Here is a 21,648-nt window from a genome sequence, read left to right on the forward strand (position 1 = left end):
GGGACATGGACACTAGCCCCTTTGGAGGGCAGTGAGGCCTATCAAACCTACTCCAGTCAGCCCGTGTGACACAATTATAGGTAATAGGATCTTGGCCAAGCCAATGACAAATTAGGCCCAGCAGCTATTTCAGAAGAATGGATGCAATTCTATGCTTGACTGGCTATGAAAGTTCTAAGCAGAAGAATAGGGAAACAGCCTTGCTGAGCCAGCAGCTTTGCAGAGAGGAATCCCACCGGAGCCAGCACATGCTGCTGAGCTTGCTTGGGGAAGGCCACCAGTGATTGGAGACTAAGCTACCTTAGGAATTTAAAAGCTGAAAGGGGAGACCCTGCAGCCAGGGGAAGGCAAAACATGGGCAATGTGACAGTACCCTTTATTCTAAATATTACCTTACCTCTTCCTGTTGTGATGCATTTTCATTTAAGGGCTGGAAAGGGACTTGATGGTCCTCCTTCTGGGGTTTTTAGAAGTACTTGGCAAGAGCCAGAAGCCCAGAAATGAAGGGGCTGTAAGTAGGCAGATAACAGCTTAACATTCACATAGTGCTTACAGTCTACCTCTGAACCAGGAATTTGCTGTCCCAAACTTAAAAATAATCCTATCACCTAATAGTTTAATCAGCGGAAGCAGAGGATGGAAATATACCAGGGAAGGAGAGATGCAGTACGCACCTCTCTAATGGAGAGCTAAGAGACACTAATGGCTTTTACTTGAACACTGAAAAATTTTGAAGACACTGAAGCTTCATTATTTCCTTTTCTTTAAATATTTTGGTTGGATGGGCAGGGAGACGCAAGGAGGTCAGAGTGCCATAGTAAGCTCATAGCCAGGTCTTTGTCACAGACTTTTCTATGAGAAGTTCCTCAATTAGCAGCCATGTGTTCAAACGGTGTACCTCTGCGTCTTCCTCCCTTCCACACAAATGCTGAGCACAGAGTTTTCCCAAAGACACTTAAAAGACAATAGAAGAACTGGCCTTCTTTCCCAACCTCTAGAATTGCAGGGGACCAATTACAGAAAGTTCCCAATTTAGGGATATTTGAGTTATAAACTTTCACTGATATAAACAGACCTGGAATTATGAACATTAGTAGATATGAACAAATCACAGAAGTAGCTCAGGGATCTGCTTAACATTGTCACAGCTGTGCTGCCATGTGCTGACTGTACAGTGTGATAGTGCATACTAGTATAGTATGCATTCAGAGCCCAGGATGTCTGGAAACAAGAGAGAAAGCAGTGATGATGTGAAGGGGACCGTATGGAAGCACAAAGCAATGTATACTGTATATTTGTCAAAGGTATTTAAGACTCACTTGGAGTAGAACTTGTTTGTAAGTTGAGGACTTACCCATAGTTGATTTAATAAATATACAAATATCTCTTATCTTTTGATAATCTACATGGAGAACTGTGAGTATAATAAGTCTGTTCTGAGAAGCTGCAAATTATGAAATGAGTGGTGGTGAGCCGTGAGGTTGGAGAGGTAATCAAGGTTATATATAAACTAAGAAGACAAGACTTTATCCCCAAGGCAATGGGAATCATGTGTTTTTAAACAAATACAAGTACAGGTTTCTTAAGAAAGATTAGAAATAGACATATGGATCTATATTATCAAATGGAAATGAAGCAATTGTTTATACAAACGGCATGGACCAGAGAAGTCAAACAATAGATGAAGCAGGAAGTCAGAAGATGTAAGAATTGGCTGGGGATCTGCCGCCTGCCTTGTAAGCGCAAGGAACCAAGTTCGATCCCTGGTACAAAAAGAAGAGAAGATGTAAGAACTGTGTCAAAAGCAGAGTAAATACTTAGGGGAGGATAGGACCATAGAAAGTACCCACAAACACCAGGATCAAATTTAAAGGTTCCATGGAACAATGTCAGTCATTGTTTAGGAAAGTCTTTTACTACTCCCAAATACTCTGGAATTTAAAAATGATAGGACTAAAAGAATGACTACCTTTTGATAACAGAATGGGCAAAATTTGGAGAGAAAAAGTCCCTGTTGGGAATGCAGATATTTGAATTGCAGCATTTGTCCTACAAGCAGCTGTGGAGAGAGGCAGGTGTAACTGAGCTTCCTGAACTCTAAGTCTGGACTCTAAGTCTCTATTTTTCTTATAGGTTTGTTACGAGATTAAATTACTGCATACAGAAGCATTTTAAAACATAATATACTATATAAAATTAAAGTTTGATCACTAGTAAGACAAGTGATTTTTGCCTGAACTCCTTAGAAGTCAGCCCTGAACTAACCACACAGCATTTGAACTTGAGGACCATTAGTAGGTGCTGAGCTGTCAAAGGTGGGTGGGAGGTGAAAGAAAGCCTTAGCCCCTAAATCGTTTTAGGACCTTGTGAGAGAAGACAGCTGCTTAGAATGCTGAATGTAATGTATTCCCTTTTTCCTGGGAAGTGGTTGAAATAATCTAGAAGAAGGTGTCTTTGTGCAAATAAATGAAACATGGCCAGGCAGCCTGCTTGCTTTTTGAGCAGGTGATTATTAGTGGCTCTGCAAGGGATCCCAGGGGACCTGACAACTGGGGAGCACTGGAGAGCAGGTCTCACTGGCATCACCCAGACCAGGCGCCCTTTAACCACTGGATTTAAGCAGGGTTAAACTAGCTTCATTTTTTTCCCAGAGACAGCACTCTGCTATCATTCCTTCCATGTGTCCTCCCAGCAGGGAATGGGTCCACACAGGAGAGGGAACAAGGGGGGTTGAAGGGCACTGCAGGGAAAAGCCAGCAGATATGGGGAGGACACAGATTTCAACAATTTTTGAAGACAGGACACAGCACAATGCAGAGCTAAAACGAAGAAGGAGATGGATGCACCTTTCCTTTTATGCTAAGTTTTCTATCCCAGATGTACACCCCTCCATATAAACACACACCAATAAACAGGGTGGGGCCAAATTTCCTCAAATATCCATACATTTTCTTCACACAGCAACAGCTGTTTGTAGTGCTTGTATGTGTCTTTCTGTTTTAAAAATGAAGAGGTGGGAAAGAGAGGGAAAACCAAAGCTGTTACCAGGCTATAGGGGCCTGCAGAATGAAAAAAAGCCTCTCTTTTGATGCCAACGAAGGAAGGGAAATATATCAGGGCAGCAGCCTGAGTTTTCAGCTTGGGCTGTCCAGCCTGAAAATGTCATTTTTCAGGCAGCAGCAAGGGATAATTTCTGAGGTCTCAGAGAGGACAAAGGGGTCAATGAGAAAAGCCTTCCAAATGATCACCAAACCCTTATAGATGGCCCCTGCCTTCTGCCAGGAGCTGCACCTCCCAAAGTCTGGAACTGAGAAGAGAGCTACATTATGCTACAGCCCCTTCTCTAAGATTCAGGTTTCCCCAAGCACAGTAGCAATCAGAGTGCTTGCATGCAGCGATGGGTCAGTAAGTGTGTGCCAGCTAGGCATGGTGGCACACACCTGTAATCCCAGCTACTCAGAAAGCTGAGGCAGGAGGATAGCAAGTTTGAGCTCAGACTGGACAACTTAGTGAGACCCTGTCTTAAAAAAAAAAGACTGAGGATGTAGCTAAGTATCAGTGCTTCCTACATTTAATCTGTGCAAAAAATAAAGATAAGAGGGGGTGGGTGGGAGATCTCAAATGACCATTTGTGACCTCAGAAGGGAGAGGACAGTTGGATTCCTAGATCAATCATTTTAGACAGAAATATCAAGGCGGAAAAGAATTGCATACCCAAGACCACATGATAACTGGAGTGTGAAAACCTAGGAGTTTGCACTTTTAAGCCTGTTATCTACCCATTAGCTAATGTTATCTCTCACCGCTACTTCTGGGAAGATACTAGCAATAGGCACAATTCCCCATCTGGGAAATTACATCACATTTTCCTCTTTGGCAGTGTGGCAGGGAAGTGCCTTAAAAAGGCAGCTGTATGGGGTTGGGGGTGGTGGTGTCACCAAGTACATGCTATCCAATGGGGCACAGCACTCACAGTTCCCAGTCACAGTTAGAGCAACTGACACAATCATCTTATGTTGTAGAGTTCAGAAGCAGCTCAGCCTCAATCAATGGCATGGGACAAGAGAGCCCACATTTTCATGGCTACTGCAAGCCACCAAAACCCAATTCAGCATATCCTACAGTACCACAAGAGCTGTAAGCAAACTTCTGGTAAATATTTTGTGCTTTGCAGGGCATACAGCTTCTGTCAGAACTGCTCAACTATTGAATTGTGTTAAGAGTGTGAAAGCAAGGGCCAAGGATTTAGCTCAGTGGTTTCTTTGCCTGCTGCGCAAGCACAAGGGCCCAAGTTCGATCCCTGGTACCAAAAAAAAAAAAAAAAAAAGGAAAGAAAAATAGAAATGAAAAATTAAAGAGGCCAGGGATTTAGCTCATTGGCGCCACACCTGCCTCGAAAAGCACAAGGTCCCGAGAGTTCCATCCTCGGTACCACCACCCCCGCCCAAAAAAAAGAGTGTGAAAGCAGCCACAGACAATACAGAAAGAATTAATGTCACGGTGTTTCAACGAAACTTTGCAAAAATCTGGTAGGGGCCAGATTTGCCTACCCCTCCTATACACCAACTTGGAAGAAATGGTGACCTCCAAGTAAGTCCTCTGAGTCCTCTTAGAGTTCTCTGGCTGCTCTGGGCTTCAAGGTCACAAGAAAATCAGACAATGACTTCTTGTTCTTCTTGCCCTGAGACTGGCAGCTGAATGCCCCAAACACTGACCTGGAACAGGTACCCCAGACTTATGACTCAGGGAGAAGAACAAAGCCAACAAGAGCGAATGGCTAAGGAAAAGCATTGTGTAGAAGATGAAGAAAAAGAAGTGCAAGGAGAAGTAGCAGGAGAGATACTCAGGAAAACAGAATTGGGTGGTGGCTGGAAGCATCACTAGCTCTGTGCTGACTAATGTCATTTTAACACAAATATAAGGAAGGTGGGATAACCAGGTCTCAAGATGATAAGGGTATCTATAAACAGACAAAAGACTTGTCAGACATTCGTGGGCTCCATATGAGAATATGGAATGCAAAGACTACAATTCTCTCCTCACTCAAACTAGATGGAGATGGCAGGGACTCCTGCACCACCCACCTAAAGCCAGGACAACACACTTAGTAAACACGGTGCTATTTTCCAGTGCAAGCCAGCTAGCTTCTTGTTTCCTCCTTGATGGGTCTGGCTGGGGCAGTGATCATTACACAGACTCTCCCTCAATCTAGATCCTTCTCAAGTCAGTCTATGCTTTCACATTTGGGAGTCCAGCCCCATGACTAGGCCTCTGTAGGATCACAGAGGGTCCTTTGAAGGAGTGCTTTGAAATCTGTGGGCTTCTCCTTTCCTTTAATAGTGCAGATTTTTAGTAACTGGGAAAAGCTTGCAAAGGAGAGAAATTATTGGCAAAAATAAGATAATGCTATGAACAAATGTTTATAAATGTAAAAGGAAAAGATGGGGAAGGGCCAAAGACAATCATATTTTTAAAATATCTGGTTATGCTTGATTATCAAGGAAATAGGTACCCCCCCCACTAACAGCAACAACAACAACAACAACAACAACAAAACCAGTTCAACTGGTGCCATCCCAGTAGCCACTCAGCTCCAGAGCCCAGCGGAGGCTTCCCTGCAGGTAAGGAAGAGCAATCTGAAAGGAAGGGCTGTGACACCTCCAGCCCTTGCTTCTAGGGTGGGAAGGATCCTTGGATCTTGGGACACCAGTGCACCACACTTTCCTCTTCTGCTAGATCCTTGTCAGGAGAGAGGGAAGGCAAAGAACACTGTTCCCCAAAACAATTTAAGACATGAAGGGGAAGGTACCACACGGGTAAAAGCAAATGAATAAAGCAAATGTTACCAAACAAAATCCTCCCTTTATTCTGACACTAATAAGAGAACAGTTTTCATACATCAAATGAAGGGAAATACCCAGGAGAGAAAGCTACAACTGGTTCCTTTAGTCAACATCTTGAATTGTAGTTTAGGTCATACTCATATTTCCTCTGGATAATGACCTTTCAAAACAGCCTGCCCAAGTAATCATACAAAAATCTAAGAAAACGCAGACAGGTTCTTTCTTGAGAGACCCTCAACACAGGGCTATGAAAAACTGGGGCCTCTATAATCAAGAAAGATAAATATCAACTTTGGATCATACTAAGGATCTGCAAACTCACATGCGAGGGCATCAAAGAAGGTGGGGAAAACGTCAACTTTTTCACCAGTAAATATTAACACACACAAAGGTGAGGTCACAATAGCCATGAGACAGTAAAAACACTGGTCCATTTGCCCCCTTTAGTGGTCAGTATTCTCTTTGACCCCCTTGTACTTTTGGATATCACCAGTGGGGCAGAGATATGATCAGGAAGAAAAGTGGTTGGGAAAACAAGAGCTGCAAAAGAAAAAAAGAAACTTCAGGAGATGTCAAATAATAGGAAGATGACTGATGAGAAATTTGGTTTAGATAGTAAGAGATGAGAATTCTTCCAACAAACACCTTAAGACAATCCAATGAAGGGAGCTCCTTCTATCTAAAGCACAAGAAACAAAAATCTTTTGCTGCTCTCCCTGTAATGTCTGCAAGTCACGAGGTCCAGTGGACTGACCTACTTTTCTCAATCTTTACTCTGTAGTCCAATATCTAAAGGCTTACAAAGTCAGAGGGAAATTCTACAATATTTGCCCCTTCAATTAATCACTAGGCCACTTCAAAAACTCCAACAGGTACCAATAGACAGCTAGAATGGATTCTTGAAACGCTTCTCTAGTAGGAGACTATTGTTTTTTTTGTTTTGTTTTGTTTTTTATTTTTTTTGGTACCCAGGACTGAACTTGGGTCTTTGCGCTTGTGTAGCAGGCAGCGAAACCACTGAGCTAAATCCCCGGCCCTAGGGGACTATTGTTAACTAATAAAAATTCAAGTTACACTGTGTAGTTGCATAATGCTGGGGGGAGGTAGGCATGTTACTATTAAAGATTTGCGCTTCACAAATATAAATGTATCTTAACAAAAACAAAGCAGAGAATTGCGAATCTGATGATACGATTAAGTCCCACACTCCCCCAAGCACTGCACAGATGGCCAACAAAGCAGATACAATAATATCTAGGTAGCTACAGTTGGTTTTGGGGAAATGGAATTCAGATCTCTTGAATTGAGAATTTAGAATTTTGCTAAATATGTTTCTCTCACAAAATGAGAAGGCAAGTGATAAAGAAATCTCCAAGAGGTGGCAACCGATAGCAAGAATACGGCTTAGTCAGACGTCTAAGTGATAGTTCTCTCAAAGGCACGGTTGCCTTGAGACAATGTGCGTTGGGCTAATCTATTTTCCCATACCTCTCACACTTAATATATCTGCTGGTGATTAAACTCAAAATGAGATGCTGAAGTTTCTACACAGGTATTTATATTACTGAGCATCCTACAAAACCCCACACATCTGCTCTTAAGGATCACAGTCACCCAGGAGAGAAGAGAAGCACTAGGACTGCATACTCCTGCAGCTCTGTGGGTATCATGATACTGATGAACACTGGAGGGCCCTGATAGACTTGACTGTAACAGAAATAGGGACAAAGGCAGATCCCAGACCCTAAGCCCAAGCCTAGCATACTTCCCCACTGTTCTTTTAGAGTCCACCCAGCAGGATGAATGGCTGGCACACTCTTAGAAAAGAGATAGCTCTGTTGACAAAGACTTTAGCAAAATTAGCAGGTAGAAGGGCACCACAGCAGCCGAGAGCCTAACTCTTGATTGCAAGAGCCAGCCCAATAGGCAGAAACAGAAATACAATTAAATTAAGTCAGAAAACCGCTACAGAAAATGCAATTACTCAAAGATACAAATAAATGTTCAAAGAAAATTGGCCCCTGACAGGGTTAGTCAAGCTTCTAAATCCAGCTGGAGGCAGCAGCTCAAGCTAATTCTCCAAGGAGGAGGACTGCAAAGCTGTAAGCCCTCTGCATTAGGATCCTGGCTTGCCTGGCCTTGTATTCACCATACATCCCAGGCCACCAGTGGAGAAGGGCAACTGGGGGCGGCTGGCCAATGACGCAGGACTCAAAGAGGTAGGATGTGGGCAGACACAAGTATGGCTTATGGCTGTTTAAGGCTGAGCCGTAGAAAAGGGGACAGACCGTCTCTGACTTGGCAGAGAAGGGTCAGACCAAGGGAGCCCTGTCTTTGGCCCCTTCATACATGAAGCAACCGGGAGAAGTCCTACCTCACGCTGCAGCACCAGTTCCTTGGTGAAGAGCATGGCTTCCTCGCTGAAGGGCTCTCCTTCCTGTACCAAGCCTGGGAGGTTTCGGGCTCCTCTGGGGCATTCGATGCCTGTGACAGGAAAAAAAGGGAAATCTGTGATGAAAATGGGCCCAGCAAATTTGCTGTCCAGCAAGTGTGGTTCTCTGACACCTCCAATGGGTCAGGCATTGGATTTGAGCTTCATCTTATGAGATAAAGGTACAGAATGGGGAGAAGAGGAGGAGGGTAGGGTTCTCCCCAGGTAGAAAGGGCCAGCACTGTCAATGCAACAATGATATACTGCAGAGGGCTCTTAGTCACAGCATGTGGGAATCATCAAGAGCCCCTGGGGGAAGGAGCATTTCAGAGAAGTGTGCACAAGATAGGATGAATCCCTGTCTTGTACCGCTCACTTTGTATAGACTCAGTCTTGCAGTTATAGGCATCAGTTGCATCAATGGCTCTCTCAACCTAAATGACATTGCCATCCCAGCCACCATGCCTCCCAAGAGCCACTGCAGCTGACTCTAAGACCTTTTCTCCCTACTATATTACTTTCACATCAGATTTAAAAGTGTTAGTGTCATTTTCCTCTTCAAATAAGCCTTCCCTCTATCTTTTGGCTATACTTTGGACATTTAGACCATCTGTTTTCCATGCAGAATGAGAGAAAAAAACCAGAATACTTATGAAGCATTAGGTCCCTGGAGCTACAGACCTGGATTTACATCCTTCTTTTTGGTACTGGGGATTAAAACTAGGGCCTCTGCACTGTGCTGTATCCCCAACCCTTTTTATTTTGAGACATGGTCTTTCTAAGTCGTTCAAGTTGCCTAGGCTGGGCTCAACCTTGAGATCCTCCTGCTTCAGATTCCCAGAGTGCTAGGATCACAGCTGTGCACTACCACGCCAAATTTCACATCCTAATCTTATCACTTACTAACTTTGTGACTGGCTAAATTACTGAACAAAGTCTCGGTTTCCCTATTTGTAAAACAGATATAACTAATACATCTACTTCATATGGTTGTTATGTAACTAGGAGAAGTTATATATGTAAAATAGATTATGTATGTAAACTATTTAGAACCTGCCACTGGAAAGGTTCAATGTATTTCAGCTATTATTAACATCACTGTTTATCATCACTGTCACCCTTTGCAATTCCTATGGTCAAAAATCTCAAATTCTTCTTTGACTATAACTAGCCTTTAAGATCCTAGTGGACATGAAACTATTCTTCATACTTGTTTATATCCAGTAACAATATTTGTATGAAACAATTACTCACTGACCAACTCAGATTGCCTTTTCTCTCTTTGATTCAATCACTCATTTTGAAAATATGTTTATCACTAACAACAGTGTTCCTCTGCGACAGACCATGAAATACATCACATTTTGCTATCTGGGTAAGACTTATAAATATTTCAAAGTAATTCATACTGTAGCTGTAATTATGAAGCAAAAAGTGAATTGGGCTAGATGTAGAAAAAGAAAATGATGAAAATTCAGGAAGGATGTATGTATTTAGTGCTTACACCTCTGAATCACTGGTGGTCCTGCTGCATAACCTTATTCATGAACAGCCTCCAGCAAAGGGACAAGAGCCCTGGCCCAGGGAGAAGTCCCACCACTGCTGAGACAGAAGGTCTATCTGTTCATGGGTAAGGTGAGGTGGCCGCTCATGTTTCTGGCCAGGGCACAACCCTGTGAAGAAAGGGTTACCTACATCTTGGGTCCTTAGCAGATGAAGAACAGCTTTCTCTCTGGGCCTCCAGGTCTCACCAGTGGAACAGTCCACACAAAATCATATGTAGCAGGAGGAAACTGCAGCAGGGAAGTAGCTTAAGCTGGCAGCAACCACCCTCTTCCCACCCTTGCACAGGCAGGTCAGCTGAAGGCCCCACCCAAGCATCACATGATTAAGACACAGGGCTGCTTCATTCCCAACCCTTCAGTACCATGGTGCAGCAGGAATGGAACTTATTTTTGTAAAAGAGAGCAAGTAACTCAGGAGCGTCAGAGTCTGAGATTAACCATGAAGGGAGAGACAAGGCTAGAGTAAAACGGAATGAAAGATAGTCCATATTTCTCACAGCATCAATAGCCAAAAACACTTTTCATTTCATATCTGCAAACTAAGCAAGAGCAGAATTGCCAGGGAGAAAAATAAACGATTCTGTTGAACTGTTTTGCCACATACTCATAGATAAAGTATTGCTGCAGAAGCAAGAATAATGCAAAGCAAGTGTTCAGTCTGTTTCTGACTCTCATAGCAGAGCTGGGATGTGGTGGGGTGGGGCTGCTATGCACTAGGGGCTAGAAATGGGATCAATAAGGGTAGTACACTATTCAGCAGGAACCAGGGGAAAGAATTTTCCCTAAGAGGACACCAAGGATTTTGGAATTTCCATGGTCGAGTTTATACTCCGTCACTTTTGTGGTATTCTGATTTAGCAAGAACCTGGTCAAGCTCCAGAGACCCCAGCAGCACTCTCTGGATCCTGGAGACCACCTGGTGACTAAAGTGAGAAACCCTGGCAGCTCAACATGCCCAGAGAGATAAACGTATCAAGCAGAAATGCATTAAAAATATTTTCATAAGAGGGTCCTTCAGGCCCACAGAAATAAAACCCAAAACTATGTAGATGAAATGGGAAGGAGGGTTTGTTATGTCACTTCTCCACTTCCCAGCAGCTGGGCTCCAGCTTGTCAAGAAGAAGAAGATGACGAATCAGGCTGTTTCTCTACCCTTTTAAAGTGAAAATAAGTAAACATCCATTCATACTGATTTCTGTCAGACATGTGGGCAAGAGAAATGAATGGACTTTTTCTTTGACCTGTCTCCTCTGAAGTAACCTCTTGCCAAGGGGGATACTGAACAGGGACTGGAAAACAGAAGAGGTGGGGGGAAGGCAGAACTATCACGGGAACAAGGTTCAAAGTCACAGCCAAGAGAACAGGAAGGATTTTATGACATCTGAAATGTCTGAGTTTTAGAAACTGGTAAGCTGCATTGTATCTGTGGATAAAGGATAGTGTACTGATGCAGGATGATTGCCAAGTTCAATTCCCACCAACTTAGTGAGACCCTGGTCTCATGATAAAAAATAATAATGGGCTGGGGATGCAGCTCAATAGTAGAGCATTCTTGGATTAGATTCCTAATATTCCCCCTACCACACCACGAGTGTAGAGGGGTGTTTTCCAAACTTTTAATTTTTATTATGACCCACGTATATATTTACATATGAGCATATATAACTATAGACAACAGAGTTTCCAGTTAAGTAGTGGTTAATCTTGACCTACTGTGTTGTACAATAGTGTATCTTCTACTCCATTTCATTAAAGAAAAAACCAAGATGGTCATGACACTGAATTGATTCAGGACCCTTAGAGGGGCACAACACCCAGCTTGAGAAACACTGGCGGAGACTGAGGTGTGAAGACAGAAGGCTTGAAGGATGGGGAGGGCCCCTGCGGGTTTATCAGGCTCCAGCTTTGCTCTTTTGTCCTAAAAGATCAAGAATCAGGGCAGGCAACACTGTCCACTGACCATGCAAATGCTAATTCCCTAATGCCAGGAGGCAGTCATGGTGGCTGCAGTCCAGGTGAACACGCACTGCAGCAGGAAGAGCTGTGGCCCCCTTTCCAGGGCTCAGTGAGCAAAACAACCCAGGGCAAGCTACACCTGCACTCAATAAGGCTGGTACTGCTGGCTGCTTGCTCACCAGTAAAATAGACTTTATAAAAACACCAAAAAAGAGAAAGAAAACAGATGCAGGAAAAGAGCTGGGTTCTCAGAAAGCAGCCAGAGGCTGTTGCACTGGCCTGGGAGGCTGACCGGCAGTGATGGAGAGCTCTCAAAGCTGTGGAGGGTCTGGAAGTGAAAGTACAAAGTGAGGTATCATCGGGGTTCCAGAAGCTCACACCGGCCAGGTGAGGAAGTGCTGTAATTCTGGATCCTGCATATTACCCCTAATAGCTGTCTTTTCCGATAATGCCCTAGCTGGTGCGCTTGCTGATAAGGATGAACTAACTCAGCTGTGCTTCCAACAGGTACAGGGTAAGTGCCTGGTTTACCCTTGATACTGACAAGCCACTGAAGAAACAATAATATTTTGTTTTAATTAAAAAAATACTAGATTAAAAATACCTTAAGCACTCTTGACCATTTTTCTTCCCTATTATGGGCTGTGCTAGACTGGAGAAACCCTGTGGGCCTTCTCAGCCCACAAGGGCAGGCACAGGCTCTCCTCCAGCTATAGATGGCTCTCTGGCCTTGTTAAAACCCTATAAGCTCATCTGCCGATAGGTAAAAGCTTAATTTTCACGCTTTTTCTAGGATTCCCTAACTTAAAACAAAATGCAAAAGAGCGTTTTGCCTGATAGTTGTAGGGCTGAAGAAGAGAAACTTCATTACTAGCTGTCAGTGCCTCATGGTTCTAGTTTTTGCTCTGTGCTGACAAACTATTAAACTTCTGCAAGCTTACAATCTCTGTCTATAAAATGAAGGTTCTGCAAAAGCTAGTCTGGCCATAAAATCCTACAATTTTGGTTATGCCCTTTTAAGATTCCTCACCCAACACTTGACTTACAGGGTGCCTCCTTTCAAACTTAAAATGCTGGGCTCTGGAGTAATCATTCTATTAAAAAAAATTATACTCTTAGAGACACTGACTAACTAGGTCAATTAACACAAACACTTGGGTCAGTCGGCTTTGGAACAAAAAGAACAAATTCTTGTTAATGACAAGATAATGGCTACATAAGAGATTCTATTGCTGGCTATGTGAGGGCTATGTCTTGCTCTGAATATTTTATACTGTATGTTGAATTTTATGATAATTAAGCCTCAGGACTCATCCTGCTTGTTCCTTTACCAGGCAGTGGGAGCTAAGGGAAAGTATGGCATATCTGCCTCAGCTAGAAGTGAGCTTCCAAAATGGAACTTAGTCCAGCAAACAAGAGGCCTGGCATTAGCAGAAGGAAATGAAATTAGGACAGACTAGTTTGAAAGGATTAGCCAGTGGTGCTTACTGTAAGGCCACTGTGTTGTTCCTGATGAATCAGACATCATGGAGGGAAGGGCTCAGGAGGCATGAAACAGGACAGACCTTCTGCCTGCTTAGGATGCTCACCTAGGCCTTCTTCTCCCTCCACTTCACTGGTACTTGTCTACTCTGGGGTAGGCAGTCTGTTGGAAGGCAGAGATTCAGTGATGAAAAAGAAAGAATTTGTGCTCATGCAGCTCAATTACCAGCCAGAAAAGATTATTTTCCTCTGCCATTGTATGAGGTATGTTACTGGTGATTGAATTTGCCATTTGGCCTATAGGCTGCAGTGTGTGAACCTGTGAAAGATAACTGGATTATGCGAGGCAGATGCATGCTTGTCTGGGAGACAGCAGGCAGGATGTAGCAGATGAGTCAGTCATGGGGCTCACCATGCACATCACTTCCTCAGCAGCTATATTTTCTAGCACATGACCCTGATCTCTTTCTCCTCTCTCCATACCTGGGAAAAGGAAGTAGGAACAGAAGGTGGGGAATGGGAGGAAGAGATCGCTGCACCAGATTTAAGGGAACCTGATCTGCAGTCAGGCTGGTAGTAAGACATAAGCTCTGCCTAAACAGAAATGTACCAAGTACCAAATAAGCCAATACAATTGGCTTTCTAGAATCAGAATAGGTAGTGTATGATACACAGGCCCAGAGGAAGGAGACAGTAACAAGGAGGACTAACCTGCATTAACCAGGAGATCCCCTGGGCAATCTCAGACTCAGAATCTCTTTCCAGGGTCCAGGATCCAGGATCTGTGTGACCTGGCCCTATCCACAACCCTGTTAAATTTTCAGGGATGTTCCTGTAAATCTGCTCTTTCCCCTCACTGCTACCATAAGCCAGTTGTGAGAATCTTGTATCTTCAATTGAAATAAAACTCAAAATAAAACAAATTGCTTCTGAAGGCGGGCACTGTGTCATATTCAGATTTTATTCTTTCCTAAACTCAAAACACTGTGTAGCACACAGTGGCACTGTAGATCCTCGATAAATGTTGAATAAATGAACATTAGTGAAAAAATACTCTGGAAAAGATATAAAGACACAGAGAAAGAAATGATTAATACACTGTCTGGGTTGTAGACCCTAAATGAGGTCTGTAATCTATTTGGAAGACAGAAGTGCTTTACGCAAATACCAAGAGAGGGCCTAACAGAATCCTAAACCATATATACCCCACTTTCTCTTAGTGTTAACTAACACTTCAAAGATGACTAACATGGCATAGCCACAATTATGTACCATACTGGTGTCTACCGGCACTTTTAGAGAATGTGGTTTAAATTCAGAGATGAAGCAAGCAGTCAACACTGAACAGCAGTGCCTGAGGGGCCTGAGGCTGGAGCACAACACAGCTGTTTACCTTCCACTATAACAGAGGAGGAAAACAATTCCCATGTATGACCTATGATCAGTGCTGGGAAGCTATGTGGCCACATGGAAATGCAGAAAACTGGAGCACACTTAAAGACATCAGGAGAAAATGACTCAGGGGCGGGAGGCCTGCCTTTAAGGAGAAGATAAAAGGTGCTAAATCTGTACAGCTTGGCTAAGCAGTGACTAAGAGGGTGACACGATAACAATCTGCAAATATTTGAAAGGTGTAAACACAAGAAAGGAGGGAAAATGCTTAGCTTAAAAACAGGGGGTGTAATTATTAGGGGAAAGAAAATCTGGACAAAATATCGGAAAAGTTTAGAATGTCCATGAGCACTGGGTTATAAATAAGTTTCCCAATGGCAATGAAAACATTGTTGTTTGATCCTAACGCTAAAGGTTGTCAGTCAGTCTCCACCCCTCTGCCTACAGTGAAAGCAGCCTGGAAGGGTAAATTGTGAGTTTATTTATTACTTTTAGGCAAAGCTCTCTTTAATAATATTCAAATCTAAATGCTTCTGCTTTAAATACTACTCCCTGAAATCTCAACATCATTTTTGTTGATCAAACCACAGAGGAGATAGAACAGCAGTTCTGGTGGGATTTTGGGAAGAAAAACAGGCTTCAGATGCTAGCAACATTCCTGGCTAACAGAGAAAGTGGGGCTGAGTGTAGACATGGAAAGACAGACAGCTGGGACAGGAACAAGAAAGAGGCTGTCTCATCTACTGAGTCATCTCCATCCCTAGTCTCTAAGACGGTAGGCAGGAATGCTGTGATATCCAGATGGGAAACTACAGATACCTCTCCCTTCTTTCTAGATATGCAGTCCCCTGGAGTAATTGTCAAGGACAAGGCAAGGCACAGAAAGACACCAAAATAAGCTTCCTGTCACACTGACTGCACTCCAATACCTTTGTCTGAGTTCCTGCTGCTGCAGCTACTCAATTTGTAATCCACAGGCTCTTAGCAGAGTTTTTACCTCCAGATTCAATTAGTTCCATGTTTGTACTTTCCCCTATCACCTTTCTTCCCACCAACGAACAAAAGTAAAAAGCGCCTCATTATACACAGAACTTATGGCACTTAAACTGTATATAGGCCAACAAAAGCTGTACTTTTACAGTCTGCCTAAGACGATTTAAAAAATTTGTTGGTGATAACAATACAGAGATAGGTACTCCCTTCCTAAGCTTCAAGAACAAAAACTCTACCATCAACATGAAAGGCAGAGGCAGGCAGAAGTCTGTTTAATTTTAAGGTATGTGGCTGTCAATTAAATATGCATACAAAGCTGAATCAGTTCATGTCCTGGGTTCTCAGAACTGTAACACATCTCATGTACCTAAAGCTTGCTTTTAGTTTTTGCTCACAAGTGGTGAAGCAATTTGGAGGTTTTAAGTTGCAAATGCTCTCAATGCTATTAACCACTGGGAACTACAGGCCATCTCACTAAATACCTTCATTTTCCTGTTCCAAAAATGGCCCAAGGAGAAAGGTAAATGGCAGACAAGTTAGTTCCTAAGAGTTAGTTCTACATGGTACTAGGCCTCAATTTACATCAAAAGGTCCAGAAATAAAATAAGGATTTTGCCTTACCACAAATTCTTTATTCTCTCCCTTGTTCTCTAAACCTCCACTTTGTTTCCTCGGGGGAGGCAGCATCTTGTGGGCCAATTTTGGAACATGCCACTGCTAAAGCCTTTTCAATGATCAGAATAAAGGGATAAAAGAAGAATGAAGGAATCCTAATTAAAGGGATCAAACATCTCAGGTAATTGTAGTCAAGGGAGTCAGAACTGGGCAGGAGCTAAGAATGAAGCTGTTTTTAGTTCATAGGTTTTTAGGATAGATTTTTATTAGGTTGTTCTGATTTTGTGATGTTTGATGCATTTGGTGAAAGATGAGGGACCGAAATTAATTGGGTAAGGGAACAGTAAGACCAAGTCTTCACAATGCAAAGGGAACTGCAGCTCTCTTTGAAGAAAGGAAGGGGGGCAGAAGAGAGGCATCTACAGAAAGGCAGTACAGTGCCTGGCTGTTAAATATGCTTTAAGTTTCTCGGATTCAAGTCATAATAGATGTTGTTGGCCTGTTCATAGATCCTCATTCTGCAGTTATTTGAGGCAAGGGATATAGCAGTTCTCTCTCCATCTCCAGTACCTGGCACACAGTAGATGCTCAAGTGTTTGCTACATGAATACCAGAGGCAGATACTTGGCAGAAATAAGTACAAATATCTCTGTTCCTAAGTTCTGTATACATAAGAGTGACCACTACTTTCTAGGGTTTCAAGGTGAGTATATGTTACATGCTAAATCACTGACCACGGTAAGCAGCAGGGGGAGGGAAGAGATGACTTAGATCCCTTGGATTTCTTTCTTTTTTTTGACAGGGTTTCACTATGTAGCCCAGGCTGGCCTCAAACTCACAGCAATCCTCCTGCCTCAGCCTCCCGAGTGCTGGGATTATAGGCATCCATTGGGTTTCTTGATCTCAGTCTAGCCAGGCAGTGTAGAGAACTGGGTTCAGCAAACTTGATTTACAGTTAGCTTTAGACACCAAAGAATCACTCCCAAAAGGGAGAAAAGCCTCTTTCAAATGCAGCTGGTATAGCACATAACAATGAGGGCAATATCAGAATAACCTTTTATAATTCTCTCACTCCAGGGCAATATTTGAAAACAATGACTTTTAGAGGGGAAAAAACTCTCACTGATTAACAAGGCCTTTTCCTTCCTGTGGCATCCCAAAGGCATTTGGGCTGTCTCTGGGGTGTGCTGGGGGAGGGGACTGGAGGTGGCAGTTGTCAGCTTTCTAACACACATGCCATTTTGGGGGTTTGCTGTAAGCAGCAGCTGCAACAATGTCACTGTCAACTGGGAGCAGAGTACCACAACTGGGCATGGGGAAGACTGGTGCCCTCCAAATATTCCTTCCCTTCCGCTTCTCTTCATTATCCATAACAAACCAGAACCTGATACATGCATTAACCAACAGAAAACAAAGAATTTGAGGTCAAAAGCTAGGACCACGATGGTCTTTTCAATGACAAGAAGACTCCTACAGGGCTCAGGCTTTTATGTAACAAGGGAGCTCTGTGGAAACTGTGCCTAACAAGCAGAAACCGTGCATCTGAACAAGGAGGGGGAGTTGGTTTCTATGAGAACCTCAACTTTGCTTTTTATGACTTATTTTAAACATGGAACTTTATCTTTGAGTCAAATAGAACTTAGGGAAGCCCCCCCCCCCCCGCTTCATTTCTGGCACCAAAGGTTCCTAATCTTGGTCTTTTTTATTCCATGTTAATGGATAAAGAGAAAAATTTGAATCTACTGTCTAGGATCCTAGAGAAATCAGCTTCAGTGGGGAGAAAGCCACAGGAAGTGCTCACGTGGATCTTACAAGTATAAGCTTCCAGAAGGTATTCTGGCACACACCTGGCAGCCAAATGTAAAAGCTACTTACTTGCATAAATTTAGAGTGACTTTTCTAAACCAAGCTGTGTCGTGTTATTTGAACAAAATGGTTTTGAGATGTGTTGAGTGTACTTCCAAACTATTGCCTTTCTTGAGCTTTCACTCAAAGAAAATTGCTTTGGGCTCCTCCTTCTGCGGCAAGTACATTTCAAATGTCTAGAAATTAGTATATTCAGCTAGTAGAGGAGGGGATAGGAAAACCCAACTAGTGTCAGGAATACTAATACCCAAGAACCAAAAGAATGAATAAAAAATATGAGAGCTGAGAAACTCCTAGTAAGAGCCCTTTATCTTACTGACTTTACTTCAAAAAAAAGAAGGTGAAGGGAGAGGAAGAGGAAAAAGAGGAAGAAATGGAAAGGAGTTTTGAAGAGTCAAGGTTCTTTGAGAGCACAGGCCAATCTTGGACGGACAGCTATATCCTGTCCTGATAAGCACTCTGAATTCTGGGTTGTGATGAAGAATGGTATATTCACAACCTGCCCCCACAAAGTTGGGTTCAGCAGAACACAACATCCTGAAGACTTAATCTGCCCACTCTCTGTCTTTACACTACCCATAAGCTGGCAGTGATTTTTATATTTTTGAAGAGTTTTTTTAAAAATCAAAAGAATAATATTGTGTGACACATGAAAATTATCTGAGATTAAAACTTTAGTTATCTACAGATGAATATTTATTGGAAGATAGCCATACTCACTTGTCTATGAGTATTTTCATGGTACAAGGGCAGAGCGGATAGCTGTGACTGAGACCATAAGGCCCACAAATCCTAAATATTTTACTGTCCAGCCTTTAACAGAAAAAGTTTGCCAACTTTTGGTCTCGAGGATGTTGTAAGCCAGTTAAAAAAAAAAGGCAAGGCAGAGAGTTCAACTCCCCCAAATTACAGTAACAGCCAGCCTAAGAATATCTTAATACTAATAAAAATACTAAAAAACATCTGGTCCTATAACCTAGAAGGCAAAGGAAAGGAAGCATGAGAGGAGTTATCTCAGGCAGCTGACACTGCCTGCGGATGTGTGCCCTCTAACCTTTCTCTCCTGGACTCTGCACTATAACCTCTTCTCTGGAGTTGGGACTGTCCCCATTTATTCTCACTCACCTCCCAGACACTCAGACTTCCTCATTTCAAATGCCACCCCCCACCTTAAGTGCAAATTGAAAACACCAGTGCTGCTACTCTTTATACCTCATCATGGCTGCTTCTCCCACCCCCCGACAATATCAGTTCACTGTTGCACCTGTTGTGCAGAAGTCTTTGCTCCTAGCCTTTACACCAGACTGCCTTTCTAGTCATGATGCTTGAAGTCCTACGAAATGTTATGTGCCAGTCTCTTAGGGGGGCAATTTCTTAACATTCTGGGCTACAGGGTTTATCTCCTGCTGGTGCCCTCTGTCATACCCTAGGCCTCTTCCTTTTAATGCTCAGGACTATCCTCTGGCAGGCTTTCCATTCTCACCTTCTCTATCAGGAGGATCACAAAGAACCCACAGACATGTAACCCTGAACTACTCACTAAGATCTTGACCCCACTTCTAAATGTCTGTCAGAATTCTCCTTTGGTGTCCTCTCAAGCCAAACTCATCTTCCCCCTATGTTTCCTTCTCCTCATCCTCTTCTGGCTCTAGCACTATCACTCTGCTGGCTGAAGACCCCATTCCTCTTTAATCCTTCTCTACTCTACCTGCATGATTCGGTAAGTACCACATCCTAACAGTTCCACTCCTTTCACCTCCAGTTGTTTCTCTCAATCTTCAACTTAACTGCTTGTTCAGACTCTCGTCACATCTGGCCAAACATTTTCCAATCCCTGCTTGCCCTCCATTTTCCCCTATACCGATTTTTCATACACACAACTACCAGAATAATCTTCCCAAAGCACATGTTCTCCTCAAAACCCTTGAGTGCTTTCTATACTGTACCAAATAAAATAGAAATTCAACCATCTGACATTCTAGGCCCTCCGAGGTCTGGCTGAATTCCTTGGGATCATATAAAGCATCCATTACCCATCTGACAGCCCTTCAAATACTTGAGGATACAACATCTTTTTCTTGTCATCCTCATGTCTTATTTTCTCTGGGCTAACCAGTCCTCACAAGACAAGGTTTTGATTTCCTACTATTCAACTCTCTTTTCTTTAAACTTACATAATATAAAGGGAGCCTTCAACCTGGAGATACCTTTCTAGTTGACCTAATTACAAGGTCCAAAGTGCTGTGGACTGTGCAGTGGGGCAAACTGCTTCTACACTGTGACAGCCAACTTTGGGAGCCTGGGCTGAGAGATGTGCTGCTTGGTAGGGAGAACCAGGGCAGGACTGTACAGGCTGTGTACGAACTTCTCTCTTCATGACTATACGGTCTGACTTTTCCTCCAGAGAGGACGATGGTGGAGGCAGCCTGGGGCTGAAGGAAAGGGAAGCCCTCCAAAGATACACGGAAGAGTGGTGCCTGTCCTGTTGGAGGTTTTCTGCCTCTGTGGCCCCTATTCCAGCCTACTTCCATTCTCTGTCTCTCAGCAGCAGCCCCCAGGCACTGAGGAAACCCTAGCAGTATTGTGACAAGCAGTCTATTCATTTCCTTCTCTCATTTGCTGGCTCTCAGGGATACAAAGGAATAGCAAATCCAAACCACTGCCTAGAATCCACTTCGGAGAATTCAGGGAAAGACTGTTCTATTGAAGTGATTATTTCCCCTATTTTGGAGACCTGAGGGAGAGAAAGGTTCTGCATCCTTTACTCTCTACAAATGCAATACTGCACCAAGGACTCTTCCGGGCACCACTGTACCACGTTCCTTATTAAGGGTTTTTAGTTGTCACCACATGGTAACAGGGCACCAAAGAGCCTAGATTTGACCTATGTTGGAAAGAGGGAGGAATGGCCAGGGGAAAACCAGGGAGCCAACAGACTAGTTTTCTGATTTCTCTGCAGCTACACAGCAAAGTTAATGGAGCCATTATGTGCCTGTCCTTCAGCCTAAGTGTCGGCTACGGCATGCTCACAGCTGCACTCCTAAGGAGCAGTGAGAGTGGGAGCCTGCTGAAACCAGGATTCCTACCCAGTGAGAGCAGGTAGGCGAGGAAGTGGTCACAGAGCATTTAGGAGGTTTGGGGAAAAGTTCTCAACTGAGCACATACCATGATGGTGATGGCTGGTGTGTAATGTTCAGAAGTCAAAGTGTGTGTGTTTGTGTGTGTAAGAGAGAGCATGTGTGAGCTTTCAACCAAGGAAAGAGGGCAAACTGGAGAGGGAAGGGGAAAATGAGGAAGTGAGGAGGAAGGGGCTAAAGACACAGCAGTGGCCCCTCTGAGGGCTATAATCACTCATAGGAGCCTAAGGTGGGAGACAGTAGCATCATAATGACCCCAGGCTCTCGGGAAGAATGAGAATGGGTGGTGCCTACCTACAGTATCAGGAGGTACACACACCTGGCATGAGTACCTGAAGTGGAATGGAGCAGCTACAGCCCAGATGGAT

The 21,648-nt window shown here is 43.4% G+C and overlaps 2 protein-coding genes across 2 annotated transcripts in view; one reads left to right on the forward strand and one right to left on the reverse strand.

The window, feature by feature from the left end:
- Snd1 (staphylococcal nuclease and tudor domain containing 1) overlaps positions 1-21,648 on the reverse strand; it is a 437,205-nt gene that overhangs the window by 90,035 nt on the left and 325,522 nt on the right. The window contains exon 16 of the mRNA XM_004856405.3: positions 8,218-8,327. Coding sequence (XP_004856462.1) covers positions 8,218-8,327 — 110 coding nt within the window. The remainder of the gene's footprint in view (positions 1-8,217; positions 8,328-21,648) is intronic.
- Lrrc4 (leucine rich repeat containing 4) overlaps positions 1-21,648 on the forward strand; it is a 62,965-nt gene that overhangs the window by 30,028 nt on the left and 11,289 nt on the right. The window contains exon 2 of the mRNA XM_004856403.3: positions 1-21,242. This exon is cut by the window's left edge and continues 29,128 nt beyond it. The gene's annotated coding sequence lies outside the window, so the exon portion shown is untranslated. The remainder of the gene's footprint in view (positions 21,243-21,648) is intronic.

This window comes from Heterocephalus glaber, unplaced genomic scaffold (genome assembly GCF_053883595.1).
Source record: "Heterocephalus glaber isolate CG9 unplaced genomic scaffold, H.glaber_assembly_v1.0 deba00000546, whole genome shotgun sequence".
NCBI classification, from domain to species: domain Eukaryota; kingdom Metazoa; phylum Chordata; class Mammalia; order Rodentia; family Bathyergidae; genus Heterocephalus; species Heterocephalus glaber.